Source organism: Phaenicophaeus curvirostris, chromosome 2, assembly GCF_032191515.1.
Source record: "Phaenicophaeus curvirostris isolate KB17595 chromosome 2, BPBGC_Pcur_1.0, whole genome shotgun sequence".
Classification (NCBI taxonomy): Eukaryota; Metazoa; Chordata; class Aves; order Cuculiformes; family Cuculidae; genus Phaenicophaeus; species Phaenicophaeus curvirostris.
Window position 1 is genome coordinate 52133506 of NC_091393.1, and position 20443 is coordinate 52153948.

The 20443-nt window shown below is 40.1% G+C and overlaps 1 protein-coding gene across 2 annotated transcripts in view; it reads right to left on the reverse strand.

Moving 5' to 3' along the window:
* Nucleotides 1-13674: 13674 nt before the first annotated feature.
* SNX9 (sorting nexin 9) overlaps nucleotides 13675-20443 on the reverse strand; it is a 58777-nt gene continuing 52008 nt past the window's right edge. For both annotated transcript variants that reach the window (XM_069852063.1, XM_069852062.1), the window contains exons 14-18: nucleotides 19227-19303; nucleotides 18192-18281; nucleotides 16690-16804; nucleotides 15210-15301; nucleotides 13675-13884 (exon numbers count right to left, since the gene is read on the reverse strand). In XM_069852063.1, the coding sequence (XP_069708164.1) occupies nucleotides 13837-13884; nucleotides 15210-15301; nucleotides 16690-16804; nucleotides 18192-18281; nucleotides 19227-19303 (422 nt within the window). In that variant the 3' untranslated portion in view covers nucleotides 13675-13836. The remainder of the gene's footprint in view (nucleotides 13885-15209; nucleotides 15302-16689; nucleotides 16805-18191; nucleotides 18282-19226; nucleotides 19304-20443) is intronic.

Genomic DNA, 20443 nt, shown 5'->3' on the forward strand with positions numbered 1-20443 from the left:
CTCCTCGCTCCCGCCCAGGGACGCGGCCCCTTCCCGGGAGCCGGCCAGCCCCCGCGGGGCCTCCCGGCGGAGAAGGGGGCAGAGGAGGGAGCGGAGTCCCCTCCGACTTTCTCTTCCCACCGCCGGTCCTCTCGTAAACTTTCCCGAGTTAACTTTGCCCCTCCGGCCGCGGCTCCTCCTCCTCCGGGACAGGTACCGCCGCCTGGGGCTCCGCGCGGAGGGAGGAGCCTGTGCGGCTCCCGGGTTGCCTCCTTTGAGGACAGTCCCGGGCATCTCACCCTTCCCAAGGGGGAGGCGGCGGGACGAGGGGAAACGTCCTCGAGTTGCACAGGGCTGGTGAAGATCAGACGTCAGGAAAAAATTCTTCACCAAAAGAAATTCCTCATCCAGTTCCAACCCCCCTGCCACGGGCAGGGACACCTCCCACCAGCCCAGGCTGCTCAAGGCCCCATCCAACCTGGCCTTGAACACCCCCAGGGATGGGGCAGCCACAGCTTCCCTGGGCAACCTGTGCCAGGGCCTCACTGCCCTCACCGAGAAGAAATTCCCCCTTATGTCTAGTCTAAATCTGCCCCTCTCCAGTTTATAGCCATTGCCCTAGTCCTATCACCACAAGCCTTTGCGAACAGTCCCTCCCCAGCTTTCTTGTAGCCCCTTCAGGCACTGGAAGGTCGCTATAAGGTCTCCTCAGAGCCTTCTCCAGACTGAACAAGCCCAACTCCCTCAGCCTGTCCTCATATGGGAGGTGCTCCAGCGCTCTGATCATCCTTGTAGCCTCCTCTGGAGCCTGGAGGAGGATGAGGGGAAACCTCATTGCTCTCTACAACTACCTGAAAGGAGGTTGTAGAGAGGTGGGCATTGTTCTCTTTTCCCAGATGATAGGTGATAGGACAAGAGGCAATGGCTTCAAGCTGCATCAGGGGCAGTTTAGATAGGACATTAGGAAAAATTTCTTCATGGAAAGGGTTATCAAGCAGTGGAACAGCCACCCAGGGAGGTGGTTGAGTCCCCATCCCTGGAGGTGTTTGAAAGGCAGGTAGATGAGGTGCTTGGGGACGTGATTTAGCAGTAGACAGGTGCAGTCTGGGTTCATGATCTCTAAGGTCTTTTCCAACCTAATGATACTATGATTCTACGATTCCCTGTGGGATGTGGTGACTGGCACTGAGGCAGCCCGGCTAGGTGCTGCCCTGTGTCTTCGAGGCGTCTCTTGGCTGTGCCTAGAAAGCACAGTCCCACCCAGGGTGTGTACAGCCTTTTGGGTATAAGGCACAGTGCATGTTTTAGGGTCACTTCATATAAAAGCACACCTTTCTTTTCCCTCCTCTGGTACAGCCGGACTCCCATCCCAAGTCCCTGTTGAGACTGTACAGGATCAAGTAACAAGCAACAAGTAATAAGTGACAGGACAAGAAGAAACGGTCTCAGAGGAAGTTTAGATTTCTTTTGTAAAACGGGTTTTTACTATGCCACAATTATATTTTTATATGTAAAGGAAACTCTAAAATTCAAAATACCCAAACTACCATCTGTTATTTTTGTCTTGCATTAGAGATGAGCACATTGGTTGTGGCAATGCTCTGCAAGGTGGCATGTAACATGGTCCTTGTCACCACAGAGACTGGTGCAAGCAAACTGAAAAACAGATACTGTGTTCCTGTCACACACCTCTGCTTTATTTATTTTATAACAAGCACTGGCTTGGAAATTAGATTAATTTTAGGTATTTCTATGGCACCTTCTTAAAACATAGCATTTTGAAAGGATCTGGCAGGGAAAGTGGTATTTATGTTTACGTAGAGATTTTTTTTTCCTCCCCGATTGTAATTTTCACTGCAATATGTAAGGTGTAGTAAGGTGTGATGAGTAGGGTAAAAGAAATTACCCAAAAGCCTTAGGAATTAAGTGGCCACAACAAAAAAAAGTGAGAGAGAATGCCTCTCAAATTTTTATGGGTTTAGAAGATGTAAGAAAGAGTGTAAATTAACCACTCTGTATTTTAAACAAAAAAGGGGGGCCTTTCTTACAGCTATCCTATGGAAATGTGCCCATTTATATCTTAGTCATCTTTCACCATAGCCTCTTTCCCTAGAGAAAAAGTGTTTTCTTGAGGTGAAATACTGAAAGTATCGCTTAAACAATCAGAGCTACTTAAGGCAGCTGTACTGCACATAATTTTTAAAAGTTGTCCTCAATCATGCACTTATGTATTTTAAAAAAACAACCTACCAACCCAAAAAACCCACTCCTTTTTGTGTGTGTGTCTTTGTCCTTGAGGAATGATTCTTCGCAATCCTCTAAACTCCATCGTGAGAGTAAACTGTCACTTGGACGACGCTGGTAAGTCACTCTCTATTGCCTGTGCTTGTAATTAATTGGTAATTTTTGTCATTAGTGTTTTTCACTGCAATTCCAAAAACACACAGTTTATGATTATTAATAATAAACTTACTGTCAGATTTGTTGAGCAAAATACTAGAGAAAGGACCGGTGTGCTTGAGAAAATATGCTTTCCAGGACCTCAAATCAATAAGAGAAGATGGAGATGTGAGAGGGAAACTCAGAGGGAAATGGAAAACTGGAAACCTATAGCAGCGTGCTTCCACAGGTGACTCTGAGCGAGTCCTTTTTAGTCTGTTACAAACAGAGCTTTTCACAAGGTTCCATTTGCAAAACATCCACAGCATGGAAAGATGCATTTTTAAAAGTGTGATGTTCTGATCAACACATCAGTCAATCGGTTAATTAGACTTTGTATCACAGGTCTGTTACCTTAGAAACATAAAACTGAGAGAAATCAGAAAATGGTGGAGTGGTGAATAAAGCCATACAGTTTACAACCCCCCTTCACACAGAATGACATCCAAAGTGAGGGCTCAGAAAGGAACCTTGTTCAATGTGTTAAGGGGCTATGTGAAAGTTTCCATTGCCCTATTTTACAGTGGTCAAGATCTTTTCATCTGATGAAACTGACTATGATTCATTGTATGGAAGTCCATCTTTGAGGGAAAATGTTGAGATTGACAGATCATCTTTCAGCTGTGATTTGGAGTTGAGGTGTATTTTGCTCTGGAGCATTTATGTGGATATCAGGGAAACTGACTGATTCCTGTAGTCATTTGAGGAGTCCCCCAGGTGAACTCATGCCCTTCTCTACAGCATCTGTTTTCACCAGGGCAATACACCCTCATTAACTCCTCAGTGTTTTTTTGTTTCATCTTCCTTTCTCAGCATATTTGTGCTTTCTTTTAATCTTCTGTCTTGCTAGTTTCATCATATAAGTTTCTTTGCCCCTCTTTGCACTCCTATCTTTGGTTCTTTATCACTCTTTCTACTTCTGAGCAGTCACAGATACTTTGCATTTCTTTCTGAATGCTCCCACAGCCAAACAGTGGGAGGTGATCTGCCAAAGTCTCTGCCTTCTTCAGCTGAGAGAATCAACAGGTCAGTGTGCTCTTTCTACCAGTCTGCAGGCAGAGAATAGTGGGAGTATTTTGGAGGGTGGAATATTCTTGACAGCAGTAAGCACTCTTTTGCTTTCCTTATCTCCTTCCAGCTCCTGTCTTTAGAGGAGGGGGAGGTAGATCCTTCTCTCTCCCTATGAAGAAGGGGAGGAATCCTTAACGTCCCATGTTTGCTGACTGCAGAACTATGTGAAATGCAATTCAAACAAAATTACAGCACTGGTATGTTAGAGGGCCAGCCTCCGTGGCAAGAGTTTACAGACTTCAGCTACTAAGTTGAAGATAATGTCCATGCTGTGCTGATATATATTTTAAAGCACAGGTTTTTTTGCTGTCATTAGAAATTCAGCTGTTGCCTCAGCTGTAGAAATTGCCTCAGTGTGATTTCTGAACACTTCTACCTTCCTCCTAGTATTATTCAGCTTGGTTTGCCTTTCCAGTCCCTTCCCCTCCTCAGGCCCCTCTTTAACTCTGAAGCATGCTATGCATTATAATGACTCCAGTTCCTAGGTCTTTATGGTAATGGATGTTTAAAAGGTCTGGATAGCTGTCTTAATGAAGAAGAGTCTTACATACTGATCTTAGTAGGTGGCATTGCATTTTTGACTGGACAAGCATTAGAAAGGAACAACAGAGGTGTTACAAAATAGTTTAGAAGAACTGGGGGAGAGCAGGGTATATAAACGTCTGCTACTTGTCTGGAAGAGCTCTGTCAACCCTGTATCCTAGACTTTGGGACACAGAATGGGTGAATGTGCTGTAGTATTACTTATCTGTCTCTATGTGCTATTGAATGACCTTTGCAATCTGGAACTCTTGTACAAAAAGCTTTGGTGAAACTCAGCAGGAATAAACTAAAAATACCTGCCTGCGTCCAATGTTATGCTACTGGAAGTGATGGTAGTTTTTTTGAAGCTCCGAGGCTAAATATAAAAGATCACCGATGACAGCATTTCCTGGATATTTTGGCCAATTGCGCATAGCCTCAGTGGTCACAAATTCCTCAGGAAATGTGTGTGCCCACAAGATCATTGAAAAGAATCTGGTTTTTGCCTGTTATGAGAAACTTTTCACTTCAGTAAGTAAAGAAGAAATAGGGGAAATACCTCAGCATAGCTTTTCCTAAAAAAGGCATTCAAAACAACTAGTAACTGCTGCTAATATGCAAACCCTTTTATTGTTTTCACATTTTCTAGTTAATATTAGAATGACTTTTATTTAAAGCAGAATTTGCCACAGGGAAGCATTCGCAACCTTTGTGAGCTGGAGTGCTCGAAGTGTTGCTCTGAAAGTAGCTGTGGGTTTTTAATGTCACTTCTTACGCACTCAGTGAAACAGAGAGAAGAGCTTTCTATTCTAGTTGGTTATGCTTGTCTTGGCTGTGTAAAGAGTTCTGTGTGCAAAAGTCATCTGGTGCTTTGTTATCAAAGACAGTTTGATATACTTTGAGCGAGGTCACTCTTTCTCAACGAAGTCAACAGCGTTTCCTTAAAAATAACTACGAAGAGCATGAGAAGCATGAGTGATAAATCAGTATGCTTTATTTGTGTGTTTAGACTTTGACAAAGAACATTTGGCCTCTCCATGAGGGTAAAAGCAATAATGCAGAAACATATTCTTTGCTTAAGCCAGTGACAATATTTTCAACTTTCCACTCCTGTTTACAACCTTTCCTGACAAGTTCCCCTTATTTCTTGCTCTTGGGGTCTGTGATCTTTACAACAGGAACTTTTAATGCTAATATTTCTGTACCAGTATTACCATTTAACCAACTATTTGAAAGGGGGAGGGGTGGGTTAATAAAGTGGACCTGAGCTTCCAGTTCAGCAGGACACTAAAACATACACCTAACTTTAAGCATATCGTTAGCCTAAATCTCACAGCTCCATGCTAGAGTGAGACTTCTCAAGTGAATAAACAGTGCAGGTTCAGCTGCTAAAGGCAGTTGGACTGGAAGCCAAGAGCTTAAGATTCAGACTGACTTGGGGCCTATCTGGCTGCAGGCTGTAGTTCTAGATTGGCAGAGCATTGGGCTGTGAATTCAAGCTCTGAACAGGTACCAGAAGTGGCTGAGAAATGCCCAAGTGAAGTGCTAACTCCTTTATAAGTGCTGCTAATGAAAAATTGTGTTTGAAGTGGTGATGGGAGGTCAGTGGAATTTCTCACTTCCTCTACCACTTATATATTAACTGCGTGCATGCTAAATGAAAGAGATCTATCTAGGGAGGCATATTGACTGCATTCACAGATACTAGCCTTTTCTTATTAAAAGACTACTTTCAGTAACAGCAGCTGTTTTAAAGCTTAACTTTCTTCATCCCAAAACTATGTGCAGATGAGCAGCATTAGTCAGACGGCATTTATTTAGGCAGTAATAGTGACCAGACAACCAGATAAAATTTTTATTCTTTCGTCCAGACTGACATGTATTTGATTGATGTAGGTATTCATTTCTCATATTTAAAGGACTAGGAAGCCACAGAGTTTTCCAGGGCTTCTTGAATAATTTTCTGGAACTCCTGATAGGAAAACCAAACTGTCTAGTCTCACATTCCAGCCCTGTTTTCTCTTGCATGCATTACACAATGCTAAAGTAAAACTATAGACTTTTTCTGAACAGACGTGGATGCTGGACATAACCTGTCCATGTAAAAGTTTCAAATTTACTCAAGTATTTGTACAAAAAAAGATGTAAAAGTAAAGGAATATTCTACTTGGAGAGCACCACTTTAATACAATAAATCATGACATCAATAGATTTCTAGATGTTAAGCGCTTACCTTTAGAAACATGAATTTGTAACAAAAGCATGTGAAATCACTGCTTTCCAAAAGAAAACAAGTAACTAAATTTAGAGAACACAAGGGGCAAAAGTCTGTTGTTACTCTTTGACTCTTATTTCATCTTGTGTAAATGAATATATTATCAGCATTTTACTTTTTTTGTACTTTTCTTCAGGCAGACCTCATAGGTGTTGAAAAAGTGCTTGAAACACAGAGTGTGGCAGCAGTGATCTGTGCCAGTAGTCTGATGGGACACAACAGCTATCTAGCAAGCAGTATCACCATCCTATAGCTACTGAGAAAAGGAGCTTTATATCTCCGTGAGGAGTAGGCTAATTTCTCCCAGTTCTTAATATGGTCCAGAACACCAGTTGGCATATATAAACTCCATGGGAAACATGCCCTAGATGTAAGATTCAGGATTTATTTGCTGCATCCTCCTTAAGATAGAGAATTTCTACCTAGTGCCTTTGATAATAGACCACCGGTTGTATGCCAGATGCTAACCCACATAGAAAAAAGCCATGTATTCAGTCACCCTCTCAAAGCAACCCAAACTGCCTTGCACACATAGATTTGCCTTTCCATTATCACATATAAACATTTTTTTCAGTTTAGTTGTTTTAGTACAATATATGTGGTGCTTTTAAATTGAAGTTAGGCCTGTTTAATTTCATTTTATAAACAGACGCTTTGTGGTATTATGCCTCCTTGTGCTTTAGAAGGCCCTGTCCATTAATTTTCAGATTTAGGAGGGGTTTCAGACCAAAGAGCAAGGAGAGCAAGAGGCAGTGTAATAACACGTTTGCACAAAGGAAAGAGCATGTATTTGTTTACTTGGAAGAGTGAGAGTTTGGGTTTTTTAACTGTTTTTGCAAATTTTGATAAATCTCGGGTGTTTCACTAGCCTTATGACAAGATGGCTTAGAGTGAATAGTTTGAAAAGACAATGAGTATGAACTACTTCAAATCAGAATAGCTAATGAAGTTCCTCAGTACAACACCAGCCACGGACTGGAGAAGGGTAAAGAAACGCTAAACCAGAACAAACTGGGTGAGGTGTCAAGTGATTTCACAGCCCCATAACTTCTGTGACGGTAAATGTGGAGTGAATAACATACGCTTTTCTTGAAAGGAAATGAGGACTAGAGAATGAGGTGTTATCTCTGTCAGTATTGCTGTAAAGGGGTAGCTGATCAAATAGCACAGTGTGTCAATGAGAGGAACAGACCAGAAAAGAGAAGGACTGAGGAGATACCATGGTTTGAAGTGATTTGAACAACCATTTTGGTATGTTGTGTTATTCTTAACACACCAGTTAAATCCACAGCCTACATCTATGTACAAATAAAAGTAGGCGTGCTTTCATTCGGCCTGCTAGTCGGTGTTTGTTTTTTGACAATGACTTGTTTGTTTAGGTGTGCCGTTCCGCTTCACTGAAACAAGATTTTGCATTGCTTTTACAGAAAGAATTGCCTGTACTTCTAACTCGTGCTACGTGTGCTACTAACATATAAACCATTAGGGGAGTTTGAGGTTGATTGAGAATTATACATCCCTGCCCCAGGTCGCAGATGGTTTAATTTTCATGGTGTCTGTAGCTGTCATGCAATCCCTGCTGGTGTAGGGGCATAAATAGCCAAAATGATTGGTTGGTATAGGTGAGTAGGCGAGTCTAGGGCTTGCTGGCCCTGCTCATTGAAAGCTGCAGAAATTAGAGCTGAAGTCATGTGCAGGCTACTATCCTTCCTTTGCTCCAAAAGATGGAGGAGGTGGAGGGCTGTGGTATGAGAAACCACTTTCTGCTGTAGTCTGCACTTCATTCCTAGGATGTTTCTTCGCTTTTGGTACCAGCCACCATTACAGGTACCCCAGAATTACCAGTGACCTGGGCAAGTCGGTGTGCGCATGAAGGGGTAAGAACAGAACGTAGGCAGCCCAAAATAATCTCAGCAGCTTGGTAAAGCTGGGAATGGGATAGAAAAGCTCTGCAAAGCTGTGGATTTGGGGATCAGACAGCTTCTGAGGTGTGAGAATTACATGAAAAAACTTTGGAGGGGCAGGGGCAGCTGGAGTGTGACACTCAGGTTTGTGTCTTCACCTCTGCCTGAACAAGCCCAAAGTAACAGTCCTGCTTCTGTCAACCACCCACTCCACTACCCTTTGCCTCATGCCATTTTTGTTACCTCTACTTCATTAGCTCTTTGCATTTCCTTTCTTGCTGCTTTCATCACCAACTGTTCCTCACGCTGCCATTACCCTTCCTCTTCTTTGTCCCTACTCCTCCCTTCCCCCTGCTTCATTCTCTGATGCTTTTTGCCCAGCTGGTCTGCTGATGGTTCATTTCTTTTATTAGCAATTCGGGTGCACAGGGAGAGTTACTCCTTAGTTATCCCTGCAATTGCTGCCTATGTCTTTTAAAAAGATGGGTGCAATGACAGCTTTCCCCTGTTCTTCTCACAGAGCAGCTATCTTGAATAATATTCCCTGTATATTTTGGTAGGAGTTCAGCTGAATTTTCTCTTTACTCCATCCAGAAATTTGAAATGGACTTTGTCCGGTCTTGGAGATTTATTGCATATGACATGGAAGGGTTAGAACTGGTGCAGATCTTTTCCACATGGAATCACACAGAATTATGAGGTTGGAAAAGACCCACAGGATCATTGAGGAAATACTGATGTGTAGAGTTCATAGCACGCCTGAGTAAAAGTAGAGATGTTCTGTGAGTTAGAAATGTTTGAATTTAAATGAATTTCAGCATCAAATTCCTTCCTCATAATTAGCAGTTGGGTTCCATTTTCAGCCCTCCTACCTTCTTAGCCTGTGACAATTCATTTGTCCCTTGGTTTTGCTACTGGTGAGATACAGAGAGAATACTCAAACATCTGGGTACAGGTCGTTCACAGGAAAAGGTAAAAATATTCACCTGTCCATCTTTACACTAACAATTCCTGGAAAAAAGCCTATAGGAAAAATTATGTACGTTCAGAGCAGGAAACCACACATCCTGGTTTTGGAGAGCTCACCTGGTGCTTGACCTCATTGCTCTGGTCTTTCCTACTGCAGGGCAGACACTGGAAGAAGTCTAAAAAAAATACTCTGAAATATCAGACCACAGTGCGGTCCCTTGGCCAGACACCCCCAGGCAGCTGTGTTTCAGCTCCAGGGCACTTGACCTCCTTTGGTTTAGATACTGCACAGTGCTCTTCCTCCCCTGAGCTCGTTTACAGATCCAGCCTTCCTGTCAGGCACCCCTTTATGTAAATGGGGCTGCACAACTCACCCACTCCACAAGACAGCAGCAGAATTAGCTTCCACTGATCTCATTCTTTCTAGGTAAAGCAGCACAGAGGCATTTTCCTAAGCGACATGTAATGGTTGAAATTGCATAAGGGTTCAAAGTGTAGTTACTTCTGGCAGGGACACAACAGCTAAATTAACTTAACCGCTGCCCCTTCTCTTGTTGCTTCTAACCTTTGGGCAAATCTTTTCAGGAAACCCTGAAAAGGAATTCAAAACCCCTGAAGGAGACCTATACCTTATTTTTTTTTTTCTCCTTTCTTCTCCTGAGTCACAGCCTTTCTCTGCCTTTCCAAGCTATTCAGGCACTGCTCTTCCACTGTCCCAGCCAAACCTCTTCTAGACGGCTGATGACAAATCTCTTCTGTGTCCCTCAATCCTCTCTTCCCCTTTATCAATTCTGTTAGATGGTCAAAGCACCTGCCTGGTTACTGACCCACTCAGCAGACCAGTTTTCTCAGTTTGATGCCTTTCTTCTCAGAAAAGCAAATAGATTCACAGAGGTCCATGTATAGTATCTGACCACTGTATAGAAGTTCTGGAGCCAGGCAGCAACACAGCAGGGCAACATGGGCATTTATACCAAGAACTGATAAGCTGGCAGCATGACTCTAGTGGAAGGGTGAGAACTATAATCCTCATTGTGGCATGGATTAACACAACTGTCATGAGCAAGAGAACAGTGTAGTTTTCTGCACCTTGGAAGAAAGGCTATATACTTCCACACAAGGAAAGACTTCTAGTATGTAAAAATGAGTAGATATTAACTATTCCAGTTAACAGAAACACAAACGTAGAGGTAGTATTTCATATACACACAACTTAGAAAGCTTTCTGTTACATAACTTGTGTAAGTGATAACATGCTGGCTATACTGGCATGTTGTGGAATCTCCAAGAAATTATGTATTTGTGACTCAGATGTCTTTTAAAATAGTATAGCTATAACAGATATTGCCACACTACAGGATGGGTGGTTGGTCTCCAGCCAGCCTGTATGTTTCTAATTCTATAATGGTTTTGTTAACAGAAAATAGGGTTGGTTTTTTTTGCCCAAGTGGTTACCTCTCCTGCCCCATACTTGTTTGTAATCATATCAGTTATTACTGTTAATTTTATGAGAAGAATTACAGAAAAGCATGTAAAGTATGCAGAGTGGAAGAAACAACTGACTGAAGACCCCGTACAACTCACCTTCCTCTTGTTACACGGCTTTTAGTCTGAATTATTCTGCTGCACTAAAGATTTTCGTAGCAGTAATACCCACACATATCATTTAACCAGAATTCGTGTAAAAGTGCATGTTATGGTAATACTTTCTCAACTACTTTGTCATAGAAAACAAATCACTCAGTAATATATAAATTTCAGTACCCGTGCAAAGTTAGGCCTCACTTTTAGCATTAAAGAATACTCTAATTGCAGTAAACAGTATTCCAAAAACTTACCATATGCAGCAACAACAGAGTCTGTTGCTGCAGTCTAATCCTATGTGCAGAGAAGAAATACAGGTAGCATTCCCCTCTGTATAGCTACATTTTTGTTGTTAAAAATTACTTTAGCATTTCAGCAGTAAAGGCACGAGCAATTAAAATATAAGGTTAAACACAACAGCTATGGTGTTTGACGTCTTTTACAAAGTCACTGGGATAATGCCACTGTTTGGCTCACCCTCGAAGAAAAGGCTAAGCCAAGAAACAGTATGAAGGCCTCTTGATGCTCCACAGTTTAATTATTCAGCTGTGGCAAATGAAATTCAGGAGGGCACTGCTCAGGTCTTACTCTAACTTGTTATTCTTGTTTTATGATTGCATTTTTGGTGTGAAGATTCTCCGTCGCTCCCAACTCACCCAACCTAACTATGCTACTATTCATGTCTAATTTAAAACACAAATACCAAAGACAATCTAATTTCTATTCTGGGTCAACACCATGCCGACACAAAGCCAGGAATACACAGTAGCACTGTGCTCTACTACTTATTTGCAGTCAGGAGGGTTCCATCAACCACAAGCTGAACTGACCTGAATAATGAAAGCTTCCAACATACGCGTAGCCTTTGCTGGTTTGCAGTCTCTAGCACTATTATACCACTCAGTTACGATGCCTGCTCTATGGAAGACATATGGATGCTTTCTCATACCTCAGCTGGACAGCGTTTGTAAGCTGATGAAAAGCTATAAGGAAGATTTGCCTTGTACTGGATTACTCTGTTAAAAAGCAATGTGGTGATTTCAAAGAAAAAAAAATAGGCTGGTGAATACACATAAATATTTATTATCAGTTTAACTTCATTTTACTAGAAGTCTTCAAACAGTTTTTCTTTTCCTTTTTTTCCCCCAAAAAGGTTGCATATCTGAGACAGTTGCTATTGTCGTAACTTCCCTGCACTGGGAATGCACAGCTTACATTTAGATTCCAAAATAATATAATCAAGATAAAGAACCTTCAACTTTAGTGCATGAAGAGCTAGTTCAAGATTGGTAAAAAGATCCCCCCCTTCCCCCTCCCATATTAAGAGTCCGTTACAAAGAGATTTCATTACCAAAAAGTGAATATACAAATGCTAAAAAAAAAAATGCTGGCTTGAAAAAGTGATTTCAGAATTTACTGTACATATTGTAACAATTTATTATATAAGCTGCTTCTACATGCAAGCAGATCTTACATTTGGTGAAAACATTTATACATATTCTTTACAATTTGTACATATTTAAATGGCTGTATCAAACAACACTGCACTATGGAATTTTGGAAGCAAACAGCTAAAATTGGGAGGAGAAAAAGACAAGGTTTATAAAAGTGAACAAAACCCGTGACACTGAAAAGCATCTAGACTTAGGCTTAGTCTGGTTTGGTTTGGTTTCAGGTTATTCAGTCAGACCCAGATTTTCCTTCTAGCACACAAAAGTAACATCAATACGAAACAGTATAAGGCAACTATTCAACCAGCAGACTGTACCCGTCACTTAGAATGGCTTATTGGTAAAACGCCTTTTTAAAAAAATATTACTGTTTGCCAAAATGTTTATTTTCTAGGTACATTTTAGCAAAAAAAAAAGTGTTTTGGCTTTCCTTCTTGCTTATGGTATGAAATGAATTACTGTAGTTAGTGCCCATCGTGAACAGGGCTGGTGGTGGCTTTTCTGTTTTGAAAAGCCCAGGCCTCAAAAGATATTTCAGTAGTATGAAAGAGGACACTGGGCCACTTGGTGAGAGATGATGATCCAAGCATAGAGTTTGTGAGATAACTAATGATGATATTCACTTCTGTCACCTTTCAGTTTTAATTAGAAGGTAACAAAAAGTAAACCCAAGCCAATAGGATACCATACTACTACATGAAGACCTGAGCTTACTTGGAATCTGGGAACTTCTAATTTGGGTTAGATATAGCAGTGCCCCCTCTCCTGAAACAATTCAAACTCTTCAAAGGGTAAAAGGGAAGCTGGCCCTGACAGCACTAAGGAGCACCAGTGCCTTATGGCATAACATCAGGGGGTATCAAAGTGCCGGTATGGAAAACTTTTTCACACCTTCCTGAATAGCTCTTTCCTTGTTTGTACTTTGTCTTCTTACAAGTGCATAGTGAGAAAGAGCCTGACATAAGCTCTGAGGTGTTGTGCCACAAGTACAAAACTTATTTAGAAGAAAAAGAGAAAGGGAAGAATTAATGGTATTTACCAGAAGTCATAATGGGAGCAGTATGCCATGGCTGTGTATGGGAAGCAAAACTTAGAAAAAAAAGTGTTCATTCAGGAATCTATCATGACCATGCGCCAGAAACATACGCAAGTATAATTCCTCCTGGCTACTGAATCGCTAGAGAGCTGAATTGAATATAATAGTAAAGCGATTTTCTCAAGCTTTTTTGCTTTCCCACTTAAAAAAAAAAGATATAAATTTGTAACTCTGATGTTGATGAAGAGTTTTTGGAAGAACATCTGATAGACACAAGTCTGTATGAGGTCCATGGCAATATATCAGTTTGATAATTTAGATCCCCATAACCGACAGCATAATTATCTAGCTGTTTTTATGTAAATAATGATACAAATGGGAGAGCATTCAAGATAAGAGAACCTTATCTTATGATTTAGACTGACAAAGTAACATTTTAAACAATTTGTTTTTCTACAACTGATTTTTCTTCTTATGGGTTTTCTGGTTTTTTGTTTTTTTTTTTTTAATTTTGGCTGGCAAAGGCTAGCAACTTTTTATTAGCATTGCCCCCAAATCAGAAAAGCACTTCTGAGTTGTTCTTCATTGTTGCTTACTCCTTATTCTCTACATCACAGGAAAGCGGCTGAGTGCCTGCCTCAGCTTCTGTGCAATCTGAAACAAAGAAACAAAACATACTTAATATGCAGTCACTTCACACTATGCAGAAATATGAATGCAGGCTAAGAAATTACACTTCCCCCCGACTAATTTTCTGAAAAACTGAAGTTTTTACTGCAGGTTTTCTGCGTGTAAGACTCTCAGAGCATTCCATTTTAAAGACTGTTCTCATATGACAACTTTCTGCCTTGTTCATTTTTGTGCTTTCACTGCTCGGGTTGTGTTGGAGAAAGTATTGTAGGCAGGGCAATCATCCTGCCTATTAGGTTATTTAGCACTGCACTGTGCAGGAGGGCTACAAGAACAATGCCAATTTTTTAATTAAATCAATTTCCCTGCTGAAACAAGGCCACGCATCAGAACAGAGCTCCTGTGCTCTCACTGCAGCTCTCATGGTAGCCAGCAGCCAACATACAAACATGGATGGGGATCCTGTACTGAGGGAGACAGAACTGGTGAGGTTTCAACCACAAGTATTGGGATAGACTAGACAAGACAAAGGAGGCAAGGAGAAACCTATATCTAACCCCATCAGATATGTCAGAGAAAATGAGCAAGGTGACTTGATGGGGGACTTGAAATTCTTGTCCACTAAAAATACCTCTGAAGCCCCAGTGGCATCTTTTACTGCTGTGATGGGCAAATAGTGCTTATATTATTCCTTTAATTGGTAGAAGACAGAATACAACACACTCAAACTCACATGTTTTATGAGCATATCACATTAGAAAATTTCTTATTGGGTTTCACTTAGAAACCAGACAGAATACATGCATAGAAACATGTTAAATGAGAACTAAGGTTGTAGGTCAAGTACTCAGAGTTTACAAATCTAGTAAGTCACCTAAACCACTCCGGTTGCCCCTGCCCCACACTTTGTATACATCAAGCGCTAAATCACAGAAGCTTCTTCCTTAATCCTCCCATCCTATGGAAGTTTTGTTCAGATGGTTTACTGCTGTATTTAGTGCAGCAGGTCTGTTTTACTGCATGTCACAGAACTACAATTCTTTGTAACCTTAGTACTGGTATTGAAAAAAAACCTAAACCAAGCTGTTAACAATAATATCTCTAAACAGTGATTTTTTAGGTGTAATAGGTCTAATACGATGTAGTCGGGTATACAGAAATAGTTTCTACAGGAAAATATTATTTTATCTCATTCTTTATTCTTTTATTTTTTCACATGTACAATTCTTCATATATCTGCTCTCTGAGAGAGGTTCATACAAGAAGATGACTAAGTACTGCAAGTATTTCTTATAAAAGTAGCAGCACAGCACATGCCATGAAAATGGCACTGAAATACCACACCTTACCGTTTCATAAAACTGTGCCTGCTGCTCCAGATACAGACGAATGACACTGTTGTAGTCATAAATCCGGTTACTGTGGAAGTGATTCATCTCAGCTGCAATTAGACCCAGAAGGCAAATTATTTAACATTCATAATCAGTATTTTCACTAAGTTCAGGTTAATTACTGTGCAACAGGCTCAGTGTCCAGTCTTGCCAGCATAGTTACCGTTCTCATGCTTCCACAACCTGTCTTGTCTGCAGCGCTCAACTTAAGATGGAACTGTTCATAAAACTGGTAGTGTGTCAGTTACTCACTGCTAAAATGCAGGCAATTCCTAGATAAAGCCAGCTTCTTGTTACAGTACTCACACGTACAAAGATTTGAATAAATATACAAGTATGATTTTCTCCTACTGAGGTACCTGCTCTTTCCTGAAGTGTTTCCAACAGAATTTTGGTAGGACATTCAGATATCCCTAGGTACAGATAGCAAGTTGTAAGCCACAGTTGTAAATATTTAGCCAAAAAAGAAACTCCAAAATGATAGAGCCAGTATTTGATTCCTTCTTGACTGAGGCTGTTTCAGTAGGAACCTGAGAAACTGCATTATTGAATCCATAACATCTTTCACCACTTTCTGCATCTTGTCAGATCACAGCTTATATCCAAGTTTTTATTTCAACCATATTTGAGATACCAACAGAGGGAGAAGAAAGAGTCTAGAACGTAAATGTCATCCCAAAGGTCTTTTTCATGGTTACAGCCCAGTCCTTTTTGCATCACCGTGACCAGAAGGGGCGTGTGTTTTCTTGTTTGTTTTTAAAATTGTCTTTGTGTGCTGTTCTGACTTTGTCCTGTAAGATACTGAGTAATCTTGGCTTGAAGTCATCTGAAAAAGATGCAACTCCCTCAGCAATGAGTAGTCCCAGTGAAGTCAGTAACAGGATACACTTAAGGGCTTGGTATCCTGCAGGACTGATCCCTGACTCCTCAGTTTCCCGGTGTTTCAAGTGCTGCGTGCTACACCTCCTATTTACATCATCTCTAAGCTAAAGAGGAAAAGCTCATTCAGAGAACATCCAGGAAATAAAATCTCATCCACAAGAACATTAATCTCAACCGAATCATGCAGATCTGACTAAACCATGAGCCAGAACAACACTTCCTGCAGCAGGGCCCATGCTTTTTCTTTGCAACACGTTACCATTCCAAAATGAAAGGATCAGTCTGGGAGGGGGCTGTCCTTGTTTGTTTGGTTGGTTTTTTAAACTGTGTTTCCAAAACATGTATCTTTTGCAATAGCAATGTAAGATTTGAAAGAAAACGATGGGCAAAAATAACTGAAATTTAAGGAAAATCTAAGCAGGTCACAAAACCCCCTCAAAAGCCTAACTCTTATTATCATTCCTGGTACAACAATGGTCCTCTTTCAAAATTTGTTGCTTAAAAGATGTCCTTCAGAGGTCTATTACATTGCCATTTAGCCTAGAATCTGGTTTACCTTGTAGTGCATAAGCCATGGTGCTCACTCGTTTCACCATGTTCTGTTTGTCCTGTGGTGTTATTTTACTGGTTGCAACTAATTTATCACTTTCCTTCACTCTTTCTATTGCTCCCTGTAAAAATCAAATGCAGAAAAGATTAAAAGATATAGATTAAAAGAGTAGTTAACTTAAAGGTATTTATAGTCATCTAAAACATCACTGGCTGCGTTTTGAACTTGCACACTATACAAACACATACATCAGTCATATGAACAATGACTGATTCTGTCTACCCACATTTTTACCTGGAGCTTGTAATTTCAAAGTATTGCTTTCTAGAGCCCCAACAGCTTGCAACAAGTCAGTTAAAGCACAGGTGTGAAGGCAGCTGCCAGGAAACTGAGCTTGGTAAAGACAGCAATACACAAGACTATATTCAGAAAGGACAAAAAGACCAAGTTTTCAAACACAACTAATCAACAGAGTAGACATCTAAAAGCCTGTAACTATCAAATGCCTTTAGAACCTTATTTGCACATTGTACAGGGTGCAACAACATACACTGTTTTCCAAGAGAGTACAGCTCATTGCAATGTATAACTTTCAATCCAGGCAAATCCTTGCATGTCATAAACAACAAGCATAAAAAGACATTCCTCTCCCTTTACAATGTATTTGTGCCAAACAACATTAAAGAGAATCTATTTATGCATCTCTTGGCAATAGGGTTATGTTTCAAGTTTTAAAAACATTTTTCCCCTTTTATGGTACTTTTCCCCCAGGGATTCTATAGGATGAGGAACTGTAGAAACAAATATTACATGCTTTATCTTTGTTACCCTCAGAAGTACGCCCTTGTTTTATACATTTAATACTTTGTGGTAAAAAAATAAAATAAAATCATGTACTTGTTTAATACTTCGAAATTTTTATTTTCCTGAAATATGTTAAAGCAGATACAAACATGGGGGAGACTATAGGATAAAAATGCAAAGCAGAATATCCAAAATTAGATACGGTGGCTAAGTTTATTGCTTTATTATTTGATGGCTTTCATACTACAAAGAACAAAGTGGTTAGTTTTTGATGATTTTTTTTCCCCAGAAAAGTTAGCTCCATTCTCCAAGCTAGCCATTTACGTGCACACTGTTTTTCATACAATGCTCAAATGTTTTAGTGTCAACTATCATGTAAAACTCTTATACTACATATTTACATTACTGCTATTCAGCATATTAGAACAAAGTTATCCTGAAGAAAACCCTGAAGCTTCTAATGATCTATAGCAGAAAGCCATGATATTCTCAAATCTTGATGCAAGTTCTCTCTTCCCTCCCCCCTAAGTAGTTTTTCCTTTTAAAAATAAACACACCAGCTTCATATAAACTTGCATTGTTGCTGGAAGCAGGGGTCAGGCTGCTGCACAAAATCATGGTACCCCACCACCACTTTTGTTGCTCCCTGTCTTCTGCAGGTCTTCTAACAGCCCAAACCTTAAAAGGAAAGACCCTTCACATACCTTATGAGCTCCTATGATGTCAGGGAAGCAACCAAGAAATCCCTTATATTCATGATTTGTTTCCATCAAAAAGTGAAGATCTTTCTTCGGCTAACAAACAAAGCATAAGCATTAGTAAGCATAAGCATCTGTGGCACATTAACGCCACGGAAAAGAAACTACGATGCCAAAAATAGGATGAGAGGAAAAAATGAGAAGGAAAGAACAGAAAAAGACAAACCAAAACCTTAATTGTTTGTTGCAAGTCTTTGATGTTTAAAAAAATCCTTAAAATATAAGCTTTTCTGAGTAAGGCACTGAGCACCAGTGAGTAGATACCTCTGTTCTCTGTTTCACTCACCACTGGCTTATGAAGTGAGGGGATTTGCCTCAGATTTTCACTGAAAAGGAGTCCTAGCAATAGCACTATTAAGCAATGATTTCATATTAATAAGCAACAGGTGCATCTCTTTAGCTGCTGAGTTGGAAAGCTGTTTTAAGAACTTCCAGACTCAATCTTGTGATCAAGAGGATCTGCATTTTGGAGACATTAAACTTAATACATCAATTTATGACTAATACTAACACCAATCAGGATTTATTTAAGCTAGACTGTTACTGAAGCAGGCAACATCACGTCACAACAATGACACACAGTGAGACATGGATCCTACAGACATCTGGGGAATGGAGATGGAAGGTGGAAATCCTACACTTGACTTGTTTTATCAGTAATATAGACAGCTCTCTGACATCAGAAAACACACGTAATTAAAGATGAAGTAATGATTTTAGTATTTTAGAAACCACAGCGTGAATCTTCTAATCCAAGAGAAACACCCTCCCATCATATACTCCCCGCCCCGAGTTGACACATAGTAGAAAAGATGATGAATGTGCATTTAAAAGTATTATTAATAAATTCATTTAAATGGTCTGCAGCACTAGTAGTCATTATTATGCTTTAGCACAAAGGAAAAAAAGTCAGAAGCCCCAAATCAGATAGGTGATATATTTGTACGCACCACGCCAATACATTCATAATACTCCTCCTACCTGATCTGCTACAAGACTGGCAATTTCTTCATAGGTTTTTCCTGCTTCTGTTATTGCTCCATTGAGATCAGATTCTCCTAAAAGTAAACATCAGTGTTCAAATTACAGCAAGTCAATCACAAGAAGAAACATGCCTTGATTCAAGGCAAATTTCTAACCCAGTTTATTTTACAATATTAAATGCTTATTCATCAAGTTATACCCATCAATAATAAAGACGTTAGAAAAATATTGCTATTTCTATAGTATTAAAGAAGGAAGCCTCTGAAGATCTTGTAGAAAATGAATGCTAAAGGGACCATATAAATGCTGTTCTACCACAGTACTACCACTATTCACTTCTGTATTTCATCATTATTTGTTTAAATAAACAAGTACTCCCCCCGCCACAGGGTAACAGGAAGTCTACTAGGACAGGATGGAAGGAAGAAGGAGAATGACACTAGAAAATGGACTAACAAAGCTGAAAAGGCACCTGCTGTTCTGATTTTTAACACATCTCATACCTGGCAAAGCGTAAATCCTCCATGATGCCCTACGGAGCAGTGATGATGGCCCTAAGCTTTTCAACACTCCTGGACCATAATTATTAGAAGGTCAGGGAAATGGAAGGAGGCCCAACTAACATTTTTCCTTGCCAACAAGATTGCCGACCCTTTAGGGAACTCTTGGGTAACATTTTCAAGCTCTATAAGAATCTCTGCTTTTGAGAGCAAATTTCTAGCTCTCATCATCATATGAAAAAGATCAAGGGGCCCCACAAACTACACTTAAAAAATACAGACATCACCACAAATCCTAAGCTAGACACCACCACAATCACTGAACACTGTATTTCTAGCAGGATGTGGCTATGTGAGACAAAGATGGAAACAAGCATTACATTCTTACATTCTTGTTTTTTTCATGCCACTTCATATTCCCAAAACACCACAGGTTTTTTCCATCCTTGTTAGCTTGTCCAAAGCATGTAGTCAACAGTACGGAAAGCAAATTGAGGTAGAGAAAGGGGAAGGTATCATTGGTAGGTATCAAATACTAGTTTAAGAAAAAGTAATTTTTCTCATCCTTTCAGGCACGTCTTGATATTAGGCAGCAGTTAATCTTTTACAAACATTTGGGCTTTATTCTATAGACATTAACCAGTGACTTAAATAAAAATCACCAAACATTCATGAAATAAATTATTAATTTGAAGTAGCTTCTTATTAATTTGA